Source organism: Centropristis striata, chromosome 6, assembly GCF_030273125.1.
Source record: "Centropristis striata isolate RG_2023a ecotype Rhode Island chromosome 6, C.striata_1.0, whole genome shotgun sequence".
Taxonomy (NCBI): Eukaryota; Metazoa; Chordata; class Actinopteri; order Perciformes; family Serranidae; genus Centropristis; species Centropristis striata.
This window is the reverse complement of record NC_081522.1, coordinates 3,571,363-3,584,527: the sequence shown is the minus strand read 5'-3', so window position 1 is coordinate 3,584,527 and position 13,165 is coordinate 3,571,363. Positions and strand designations below refer to the sequence as shown.

General features: G+C 35.4%; 1 protein-coding gene across 2 annotated transcripts; it reads left to right on the top strand.

The window, feature by feature from the left end:
* Nucleotides 1–2,626: 2,626 nt before the first annotated feature.
* LOC131973074 (5-hydroxyisourate hydrolase-like) lies at nucleotides 2,627–11,538 on the top strand. Of its 2 annotated transcripts, none has more exons than XM_059334924.1 (4): nucleotides 2,627–2,717; nucleotides 6,690–6,829; nucleotides 8,472–8,607; nucleotides 10,329–11,538. In XM_059334924.1, the coding sequence occupies exons 2-4, from the start codon at nucleotides 6,696–6,698 to the stop codon at nucleotides 10,416–10,418; spliced, it is 360 nt and encodes a 119-aa protein (XP_059190907.1). In that variant the 5' UTR covers nucleotides 2,627–2,717; nucleotides 6,690–6,695; the 3' UTR covers nucleotides 10,419–11,538. The 2 variants fall into 2 exon arrangements, with proteins under 2 accessions (XP_059190907.1, XP_059190906.1); XM_059334923.1 differs by having other exon boundaries at nucleotides 2,694–2,717; nucleotides 6,693–6,829.
* Nucleotides 11,539–13,165: the final 1,627 nt, after the last annotated feature.

Sequence of the window (13,165 nt, the reverse complement as noted above, 5' to 3'; positions counted from 1 at the left end):
AATGTTTTAAAACAATTTCTTGAAGCTATATGAATCATTTCAAAATCATTAACATGCTTAATATGATGTTAAAAATGTTATAATGAGTGCAACTAAAACTATCAATTAACTATTAATTATAATTTAATTGTTTGTTAATGTAAAGTACATATAAACTAACATTAATATACCATCTATTTGCCATTTATCAATGACTTAGATAGTTAAACATTAATAAATTATGTATTTACCATTCTAAATGGCCTATATACAGTTTATAAATGATGATTAAACATTAATAAACTATCTGTTTACCATTTTTAAATGATGGTTATTGCAAAGTGTTACCGTAAAATGTTACTTACATAAATGCTTCAATAATAGTAATAATCAAATAATATATTTAGGATATATAAAACAATCTGAGTGGGTTCATTCTGCATAATGAGTACTTTTACTTTTTATACTTTAAATACAATTTGATGCTGATACTTTTGTACTTTTACTTCAGTAAGTTTTGAATGCAGGACTTTTACTTGTAGTGGAGTAATTTCATAGTGTGGTATTAGTACTTTTACTTAAGTAAAGGATCTGAATACTTCTTCCACCACTGCAAATGTGATTTTTAGTCTTGCCGCCTCAGTCATATTTCACTTTACATTTTAAAACATTATGTTTGTTTCATCAGATTTTCTGTTACTGGTTTTATGAAGAGAAAAACACCAAACTGTTGTTAAGTTAAAGATTTTTACAGAGCTGATGATATGGACTGACTGTAAAAATATTTAAAGCCTTCATGTAAAATACTTGTTGGTTTAAAAAAAAAACAACAGACACTTGAAAATATTTACGTGTACATTAGTGGCTCTTTATACTTAAACATTTCAGACTTTAAAAAAAATGTTACTAAAAATGTTTTAATAAGAAAACCCTGTAACTGCAGGTACAGAGTCATTTTGGAAACGCTTCACTTAGCTTCACTGTAGTTTCTGCTGTTGGTGCTTTGGTGTTTGTCCTTAGTGTTAAATGTAATCTATTTGAGTGTGAGTGTAGTATTTTTCATAAAAAAATGTGTTTGGAGCTTTATGTGTCTGACATGATTTTTTTTTGTTGTGTGGAGTAATTTAACTTAGTATGTTAATACGGTGAAATTTAGTACAGAAAGTTTTTTGTTCTTTTGCTCAATAGATGATAGTGGTTCAGTCTTAATATGTTATATGTATTCTCTTAAGTGCAATATTTGTGACAAAATACCATTCTTAATTTAGTTTTGTGATGCTGCGGAAATGTCCCGGCCTAAATGATATTTTACTTTGTTTGGTGAAGATGACAATGAAAATTTGAAAAATTGGGCAAAATGTATCATTCCTCCAGTTTTGGAAATCATGTTGCAATAGGGCACCACAGGAATGAGTTCTATTATATTATTTATATACAGTCTATGGTTCTATGAAGGAATTATTAGTGCAAAAGATGCTTTGATCTGATTGCCTTTGATCTTTGATGTGATTACAGTTACAGATACACACACACACATGCGCGTAAGCGCTCACACTCCTCACACATGCATACACATGCTTCAAACACACATGCGCGCACACACACACAGGTAACTTCATGCGATTTTAATTACATACACACACACACACACACACACACACACACACACAGGTTTGAGGTTAAAGGGCATAGTTTGAAATCTCTGAAGAGTCTCATCATAGTGTACACACACTGGCAGTAGCCCCCGTGGCCCTTTCAAAATTTCCCCAGAGGAAATTTTCTAGTTAAACAATGTCACTTTAAGACTGATGTCTCTATATGACCAAATGAGACCATCAGCAAGAATATTGGCTATTTTAAGTCATTCCTGCCATGGTGCTAGTTCTGAAATAATCAGATGAAATCATGCAGGTTCTCCAGAACCTCCTTTAGCTCAGATCCAGTCAGGACTCCAGCAATGATGAACTAGCTGCTTCCTTGTGGCTGTTTTAAATCAGGAATAGTTTGATCACACTTTAAGAAAAAAATCACCTTTAGACAGCTCCTTCAGAGACCAAATTTGATTAAACTTGAATATGAATATAACTTCACTGTAAAAATGACAGTGAGTGGGTTTTCTACTGTAATTTTAAATGTAAACATCAGCAAAAACTATAATTTAGACTGAGTGGTCCTTTTATTTTAAGAGTAATTATGTCCTTGTGACATTTTGCTACTTGTCCTTTAATTTAGCAGTTTTTAAAAAACTTTGTTTTCTACAGTTTAAAAGTTTGAACCTTGATTTACGGTAATTTACGGTAGTGTTTTACCGTAATTTCTACAAACATTTTTTTACAGTGAGAATAAAGACAAAAACAGTAAAATTGAAAATAGTTACTATTATGCTACAATCAAAAGTTAAATCATATGAATATGAATCTCTGTACAGGTTAAATGGAGTGTCTAAAGGTTATGATGATAAGATGATACTGCTCTACTGACTTAATCAAAACACTGACAATAAAATATTATATGCACTGTCTGTGTTTTAATTAAATCAGTGGAGCTTCATCATGATCAAACACTGGATAACATGTTGTTGACTGAAGGGAAGCTGCACTCTGTTACTGATTCACACACAGACAACCTTCGACACCAGGTCTGTGTGCACAATGCATGCTGGGTAAGTGGGTGTGAACAGCGATGGTACAACTGGTTGGGAATGAGTTTGGGGAACTGAGCGGCGTGCTGACACAGAGGTAAGCTTCACTGAAATACACACACACACACACACACACACACACACACACACATTCTTCTTGTACTTCTATCTTTGTGAGGGCCCTCATTGGAACAGTGAATTCCCTTGCAAGGTTATAATAGTTTTGAATTTTTCATTAGTTTTAGTTTGAATTTTGTTGTGAGTTTTTAAAGTGAGTTTGCTAGTTTTAGTTTAGTTTTTTTTTTTTTTTTTTAAATGCTTTAGTTTTAGTTTAGTTTTTATTAGTTTTAGTGTTAGTTTTACTTTCTGTAATGGGGTATTTGTTGGGTGGGAGATTAAAAGAGGTCACAGTAAATTTTGCCTTAATTTCCTTTGCCTTATCGATCTTCATTATGTATGAAAAAACGTTGACAAAGACGAAATGAAGGACATTTTCACTATAATTTTAGTTAGTTTTGTAACCACACAATACAGTTTCAGTTAATTATCATTATCATGTAACCTTTAACCCTTAAAACAAAGTCTGAAAGCCTTTAAAGAAGTGAGGACCAGCCGAAATGTCCACACTTTGCAAAAATATCCTCACATTGTTGGTTAAAAACGTGTTCTGGTCCTCACTATGTAGGAAGTACAAGAACACACACACACACACACACACACACACACACACACACACACACACATACGCACACACACACACACACATTCTTGTACTTCTATCTTTGTGAGGGCCCTCATTGTAATAGTAAATTCCCTTGCTAGGTTAAAAGTTTTCATTTTGTTGTGAATTTTTGTTTTCAAATTCAGTTAGTTTGCTGAGTGGGTTTGCTAGTTTTAGTTTAGTATTTATTTTTTTGAAATGATTAGTTTTAGTTTAGTTTTAGTTTTTTGTAATGGGGTATTTGTTGGGTGGGAGATTAAAAAAGGTCACAGTAAATTTTGCCTTTATTTCCTTTGTCTTATGGATCTTCAAAAAGTTGACAAAGATGAAAACGAAGGACATTTTCACTATAATTTTAGTAAGTTTTAGTTAGTTTTGTAACCACACAATACAGTTTCAGTTCATTTTAAACTCTCATTTTTGAGAGGACTGGCCAAAATGTCCTCACTTTGCAAAAATGACCTCACTCTGTTGGTTAAAAACGTCTTCCGGTCCTCACTATGTAGGAAGTACAAGAACACACACACGCACACACACGTCAGTGTTACTACAGTTGTGAGGACCATCTCTGATAGCTTGTATTCTTTCACTGAAAAATAAAGTTTCAGGAGATTTCAGGAGATAATCGGCAGTGTTCTTGTTTTTACCACGAGAGTTAGAGGAGTTAGAGTTAGAACACTGGTCTAAATTTTACTTTAGTTACTTTTTAACTAAAGAAAATGTGCTGCAGAGTAAAAACAATTAAAAACTTTGGACTGACTCTGATTTCACGTTCAAATAGTGTTTTTGTGTATCTTTAGTTCAGCCAGACTTTGCATTTAAGCAACATTTATTTAAAGCTTATAAAGTTTGTCTTCATTCCTTTTTTCTGCACTTTTTATTCTACATGTGTGTTATAGTTGTTTCCCTTCACTAGGAACAGCTCCGAGATAATCATTCCTTATGTTCGGACGCCTCTTGTGGTCTCTAGATTTGCATAAAATATACACTACCGGTCAAAAGTTTTAGAACACCCCAATTTTTCCAGTTTTTTATTGAAATTCAAGCAGTTCAAGTCAAATGAACAGCTTGAAAGGGTACAAAGGTAAGTGGTGAACTGCCAGAGGTAAATAAAAAAGGTAAGCTTAACCAAAACTGAAAAATAATGTACATTTCAGAATTATACAAGTAGGCCTTTTTCAGGGAACAAGAAATGGGTTAACAACTTAACTCTATGGAGTCTTGGGCTATTTTGTCCATTTTTGAATTCTTTTCATGTCTTTGTAAGTCATTTTGTGTCTTTTTTTGGTCTTTTTGTGTCTTTTTTAAGTCATTTTGTGTCTTTTGGTGTCTTTTTTTGTCATTTTGTGTCTTTTTTTGGTCATTTTGTGTCTTTTTTTAGTCCTTTAGTCCAACATAAAATGTGATTTTGAATCTTTTTTTTTACTTTCAAACCACTATCATGCTCAATAAAGAATTCTAAATGTTGCAAATGTGCATTAATTTCAGAGTACACTGAGACATTAAACTGCATCATTTTCAATTAAATTCTGGAAAAGTTGGTGTGTTCTAAAACTTTTGACCAGTAGTGTACGTCATATGTCATATTTGTTTACAAAAAATATATGCCTGTCTCCACATTTTTTAAAGTAAAAATATAACAAAATGTTCAACTCATATTCACATGATATAGCTTGAAAACTTTAAAAGCTGGGGATCACAGAGATTCACAGGCTGAAAGTCCTTGAACTGGTTTGTTGTTGAACTCAGGAGCAAAGAGCTTCGATGTGCTGCTCCACCGCTGGATGCTAAAAAAAAAAATCCTTGAAATAGAAACAGATTCCTTCTACATGATTCAAATATGTGTAACGAAACAATCTCAGGAAGGAGCTGTGTGAAGATTATTCTGGCCTTTTACTCATGACTATTTAATGTTTTAGAGAAATGTTTTATTGAGGATTTTGAGGCTTTAGGGGTCAATAACCACCTATTTATTCTTTATATAGAAAAAAATAAGTTAACTTAGTTTGCTCAAAGTTGTTATAGCAGCCATTAAATCCTTATCACTTGACATGGAGACTGTGATGGCACATATCCCATATTTAAAGCAGTTTTAGTGTGCGTGGCCTTTTTTGGCCACAAGGGCCACCAGAGGGTAAATTTGAGGAGGGCATAAGGGTTAATTTCAGTTAACTGTGACACATTAGAAAGCAGGGCTGATAATTTATCACACCAACCAAAGTAAAAATATTTAGATTAGTAATTAAACCAGTAGATGTATGTTTCTGTGTGTATCTGCAGATTGTGTTGAATATTTAACATTTTAGAGACATTTTTGTTGAGGATTTTGAGGGGCTTTAGGGGTCAATAGCCACCTAATTATTCTTTATATAGAAAAAAATAAGTTAATTTAGTTTGCTCAAAGCTGTTATAGCAGCCATTACATCCTTATCACTTGTCCTGGAGACTGTGATGGCACATATATCCCAAGACATGTATCATCAAGAAAGATTGATTGATTGAAAGTGAAATTACTTGTCAATTTATTAGGGGGGTGTGTATTGCACGGAATGTTCGTGTCACAGTGTGTGACATCATCGCCAGAGTGTAGAGGGAGAGAAAAAATGGTCAAAAAATAAATTTGAAAACTGCGCTCCAGGCCAAAAATTCCACTCTACAGAAATTATTTATACATAGAAATGTAGGAAAATTTGTCTTCTCCCTCACAATCCTCTGGTAAAGCTGTCAGAGTTATAGTTTGGCCATAGGACGCACAGATGATCCACCAACACCACCAACAGCCTCATTGGCTCCCATATTAAAAACACAGGGAGATTTCGGAAAAAGGGAGATGGAACAGTTTTTTTAGATCGCTCTAACAAAGCTATTTTTTAATTAAAAAAAACAAACAAACATATGTAGACGTTCAGGAAGAAGTCAGGACGCTCAAAGTGAAGTCGGATCAATGATAGGTATTATGGTTTTGCCAAAAATGCTTTCTGTTCGAGGCCAGAAATTACAGTCCACCTCTGGCTGTCAGTTAATTCAGTTGATTGCTTTGATCTTTGATGTGATTACAGTTACAGATACACACACACACACACACATGCGCATAAGAGCGCACACTCCTCACACATGCATACACATGCTTCAAACACACACACACACACACACACACACACACATTTTGAGGTTAAAGGGCATAGTTTGAAATCTCTGAAGAATCTCATCATAGTGTACACACACTGGCAGTAGCCCCCGTGGCCCTTTCAGAATTTCCCCAGAGGAAATTTTCTAGTTGTCCCATACTGTGCTGTGATGAAGCCCATTGAGGCTGTGAATGTAACTGAAGTTCCTCCACCTGTGCAGCAGATCATGGCAGCAGCAGAGTCCAGCCCTCTGACCACTCATGTGCTGAACACTGGAGACGGCGTCCCCGCGGCGAGGATGGCCCTCAGCCTGCACCGGCTCGACTCCAACATGATGATCTGGAGCATGCTGAGTGTCGGGTGGGTCCAGTTTTAACCTGCCTAACTTAACCCTTTGATGCACAACATGGGTCTAAAGTGACCCATTTTCTATATTTTTGCAATAAATTAATTCCATCATTCAGTATTCCAGGTTTTCCTCAATCAACTTGTTTTTGATCATCATACATCCTAATTTTTTGTTTTTCATTTCTTACTTTTTGAATAAAAACCCTTTTTGTATCATTACGCTTCAAATGCACAACATGGGTCAAAAAATTTAATTATGGGGGTATTGTGTGTATATTTTTAAGGAAAAATTAATTTAATCAATTTTGGAATAAGGCTGAAACATAAATAAAATGTGGAAAAAGTGAAACGCTGTGAAAACCTTCCAGATACACTGTATGTGTGTGACAAAATGATACATAAACATGTTAAATATATGAAATATATGAGTGTGGAAAGTAACTATTTGAAACAAATTACTATTATTATAGTATTAGGTCATTTAATTTTAAATCAAATTTGGATGAATGAGTCATTTTTGACCCATGTTGTGCATTAGAAGGGTTAAGCAAAGGAAGTGGTTAACATCAGAGTTGCATGGGCAACCTTTTCAGAATTACTGTGAAAACATAAAAGTATAGACTTTTGATTTCTACATGGAATAAAAGGAAGGTTTCCCCATTCACTTCGATGCATTTTTTTAGCAGCTTAAAGACGTCACTGCAGGAATATTTGAAGTAACCACAGGGCCACAGGTCAAGGGAATACCTCTGACACTAAAATGAGAATACTTATGTTAACCCTCTATGGTACGCATTATGATGGAGTTAGGAAAAAAATGTTTGGAGTGTTTTTTGGTCTTAAAATAGACTAAATGAACATAATCTGAAGAAATTTTTGTTGTCCGTAGGCAACGTTGTACCATAACGGTGCACAAGTATAGAAGAGAGTTTTTAAAATTAATTTTAACATAATTTATTTAATTAACATGTGTAAAAGATTCAGTAGCTTCGACAGGGTAAAATACACAACATTTTAAATGTAAAAACATTATAAAATGAACATTTTTAACCGGTTTCTTATCTGAATGTTGCCTGTAGATGAATGTCTTGAACAGTCTAAGTGTATGAAACTATCAAAAATGAAGGTTTATTCATCCATCAGTAGGAATATATTTTTTTCCAGATGGAAAAGGGCCAGGAAATTACGTTTTGAGTGATTTTTTGTGTCGCAAAATAGGATTTCAATATGGCCTCCTGGAGGTCATGTGACAAATTAAAGCATTACAATTGGTCCCCTATACTCTTCCCTCTTTTTTAAAGTATTGCATCACTCAAAAACATGCATTGTAGAAATTTGACAGGCCAAAAATGGGTATGTTGTCTCAGGGCAACACCGTACCATAGAGGGTTAAGTTTTAAGTCATATTAAGTATTATATACACCACAGAGTTCAATTGTGACAAAAAACCTAGAGAACAGATTCAGAATTTTGATATTAAATATGTTTTCAGCCTGCATGGAGATTACATTTTTTGTTTGGGAAAATGAAAAACCCAAAAGGAGGTCAGGAAAGACTTTTACTGGTTAATCAGTAAAAAAAAATTAAAAAGGAGAGAAAACGCTCCTTCTTAGCTTTAATGAACTTTACAAGTGAGCCATTCATTGATTTTCAGGACAACAAATGAAGATGGCCGCTGCCCAGGACTCATCAGCCGAGAAGAGTTCGGCCCCGGCATGTACAAGCTGCGCTTTGAGACGGGTTTATACTGGGAGAGTCTGGGTCACACTCCCTTTTACCCGTATGTAGAGGTGAGCCTCCAGATACTGGACTGATCTGTTTTAGTAGATCACTTAAGATCTGTTAAATACCATAACTGATGTTTCTTGTACTTTTGTTTGGACATGTGAGAAAAAGTTTGCAGTCAAACCAAACCAAAGGATTATATTTGTATTCCTTATAATTACAATTATTATTCAAGAATATTTAGTATACTATATACGTATATAATTAATATAAATAATGTTAATATTATTATTTATATTTATATTATTATTATTATTATTTCAAATAACAATATATTATTATTATTTAAGAATATTTAGTATACTATATATAATTAATATAAATAATGTTAATTATTATTATTTAAATTATTATTATTATTATTATTTCAAATAACAATATATTATTATTATTTAAGAATATTTAGTATACTGAATATATATTTAATATAAATAATGTTAATTATTATTATTTATATTGTTATTATTATTATTATTATTATTATTTCAAATAACAATATATTATTATTATTTAAGAATATTTGTAATACTTTTATTTGTTTTTGCACTACTACTAGTAATGCTAGTAGTTATATACAAGGTCAAATAATGGTCAAATAATGATAAGTGGCAGTTGTATTTTATGCATTATACTCTACTGTTGCTGCCTTTTATTGCTTTCTTTTGGAGCAATTTTTTTATTTTTAATGCGTCAATGGAAAAATAAAGTGCTTGAATAAGTTTTGTTTTTATACCTAGCCTTTAAGTTATATTATATAGTAAGTATATTATTATAAGTTATAAGTTGCAGACAAATCCTATGCTTTTTGGAAAAGGCTAATCATTTTCTCATAAATATGGTCACTGTTGTTTTCAGCAGATGTGAGCCCTTTAATTTATTATCAAGGTGTCTTGCAGGTTTATGAAAACACTTTGGATGTGACCAGCGATCACCACAAGGTGTCGCCAAATCAAAGAAAACAGACAATCCTCAGGATGAACGCTTATGAAAAAGAGAAGTGTGAATAATTCAGTGGCAGTGAGGTTGCAGATTGTAAATAACTACATACCCCTCTGTCCCTTTCCAAGCATGGAGTTGAACCTTCAGGTAACTTAAAATTACCGGGCAACATTTAATTTCTGCCAATACAGCTGTCGTCATTAATTTAGAGCAGTAGTTCTCAACCTTTTTGAGTCGCGACCCCCAATTTAACATGCATGTTGTCCGCGACCCCCACTCACTGAACACAATCTCACACTCACAGTTCAGATCACCCAAAAAGGAAACAAAATGACCAGAAAAAGGAAACAAAATGACCAAAAAAAACCCAGAAAATGACCAGAAACGACAGAAAATGACCAAAAAAGGAAACAAAATGACCAAAAAAGACACAAATTGACCACAAAATGATCAAAAAAAGACAGAAAATGATCAAAAAAAGACACACAATGACCAAAAAAAGACACAAAATGACCAAAAAAGACACAAAATGATCAAAAAAAGACACACAATGACCAAAAAAAGAAACAAAATGACCAAAAAAGACACAAAATGATCAAAAAAAGACACACAATGACCAAAAAAAGACACAAAATGACCAAAAAAGACACAAAATGATCAAAAAAAGACACACAATGACCAAAAAAAGACACAAAATGACCAAAAAAAGACATTAAGTGACCAAAAACACATTCACACATGAACACTTTAAACTAGTAGATCTGTATGTTTCTGTGTGTATCTGCAGATTGTGTTCACCATCAGTGACCCGGAGCAGAGGTTCCACCTCCCTCTGCTGATGAGTCGGTTCTCCTACAGCACCTACAGAGGAAGCTGAGTGGACGAAGAGCTGCAGCTTCAACACTCTGATGGAGACAGAGTAGATTTTATTACTTGGGTTTACCCAGTATATAATTTTTTTGTTTTTGGCACGTTTTTGTTACATTTGCTGAATGTTGTGCTTTATATACTGTGTGATTGTGTTTAAATGTACATTTAAAGTGATAGTTGGGTCATCTATAGCAGTTCCGTGACCGTGGAGAGCGAAGGTTGGTTTCTCACTGGACCTGTCATCTATAAGGGTTAAATAAGAAATTGAGCCGGGGTGCCCCTCTCAAAAATGTGGGGAAAATTTTTGAGTGCCCTTAATCCAAAATGGCTACCGTCAGCCAAGCTGGAAATATCTTTTTAATGGTTTGGACCACAGTACTGCATAATAGATGGTTTCTGAGACTATTTGGGTCAAGAAATTCATAAGTGATGTAAATTTATTGATTTGGGTTGATCATCATCACATGACATCATCACCTGACAACACACATGACATCATCACTACCTGACATCATCACCACCTGACATCAGCATCACATGACATCATCACCTGACATCATCACATGACATCATTATCACATGACATCAAACATGACATCATCACCTGTGACGACCCCTCCCACTCTGCCTATGACTGACTCCTTTCTTATCTACATACACCACTCATTTGTAAATAAGTTAATTAAATTATGTTAAATAAAATGAGTTTTTCATGCTCAATCTGTGTGTGACCTCCCTCCTTGTTACCACCTTAGAGCCAGGTGGGAACAATCCTGACATCATCATCACATGACATCACCACCTGACATCATCACATGACATCATCACCTGACATAATCACCTGATATCATCATCACCTGACATCATCACCTGGCATCACACATGGCATCATCACCTGACAACACACATGACATCATCACCACATGACATCATCACCTGACATCATCACATGACATCATTATCACATGACATCACACATGACATCATCACCTGTGACGACCCCTCCCACTCTGCCTACTTGTTATTTCTGCTTTTGTTGCAGGTACTGGGAGTGGTTAGGAGGGTAGAGTGGGAGGGTTGTGATTGTAACTGCCCATGTGGGATGGGCTCTCCAGACGGCATAAAGGAGGCCTTCTGCAGAGCTCCACTCTCTCTCAGCAGGCTCCAGGCCCAACACTGTGGCTAACTTTGTTTGGTTTGTCGCACCATACAACACAAACCTCACCATATTTTCCACGCATCCACACACTGCTGACATGACTGACTCCTTTCTAATCGACATACACCACTCATTTGTAAATTACTTAATTAAATTATGTTAAATAAAATTAGTTTTTCATGCCCAATCTGTGTTTGACCTCCCTCCTTGTTACCACCTTAGAGCCAGGTGGTAACAATCCTGACATCATCATCACATGACATCACCACCTGACATCATCACCTGACATCATCACATGACATCATCACCTGACATCATAACATCATCATCACAGGACATCATCACATGACATCATCATCACCTGACATCACTACCACATGACATCATCACCTGACATCACCACCTGACATCATCATCCCATGACATCATCATTTGACATCACATGACATCATCATCACATGACATCATCACCTGACATCATGACATCATCATCACCTGACATCACCACCACATGACATTATCACCTGACATCACCACCTGACATCATCATCCCATGACATCATCACTTGACATCATCACATGACATCATCACATGACACCATTATCACATAACACCATTATCACATGACATCACACATGACATCATCACCTGACATCATCACCTGTGACGACCCCTCCCACTCTGCCTTCTTGTTAACTTCTGCTTTTGTTGCAGGTACTGGGAGTGGTTAGGAGGGTAGAGTGGGAGGGTTGTGATTGTACCTGCCCATGTGGGATGGGCTCTCTAGAAGGCATAAAGGAGGGCCTTCTTCAGAGCTTCACTCTCTCTCAGCAGGCTCCAGGCCCAACACTGTGGCTTCCTTTGTTTGGTTTGTCGCACCATACATCACAAACCTCACCATATTTCCCATGCATCCACACACTGCTGAAATCATTGACTCCTTTCTTATCTACACACACCACTCATTTGTAAAAAAGTTAATTAAATTTTGTTAAAGAAAATTAGTTTTTTCATGCTCAATCTGTGTGTGACCTCCCTCCTTGTTGCCACCTTAGAGCCAGTTGTTAACACACCTGACATCATCATCACATGACATCACCACCTGACATCATGACATGCCATCATCACATGGCATCATCATCACATGACATCATCACCTGGCATCTCACATGGCATCATTACCTGACATCATGACATTATCATCACATGACATCATCATCACCTGATATCATCATCACATGGCACCTGACATCATCATCATCACATGACATCATCACCTGTCATCACACATGGCATCATCACCTGAAATCATGATATCATCATCACATGACATCATCATCACCTGACATCATCATATGACATTATCACATGAAATCACCACCTGACATCATCATCACATGACATCATCACCTGACAACACACATGACATCATCACCACCTGACATCAGCATCACATGACATCATCACCTGACATCACCACCAGACATCATCATATGACATCATCACCTGACATCACTCATGACATCATCACCTGACATCATCATCACTTGACATCATCATCACCTGACATCATCATCACATGACATCACCACCA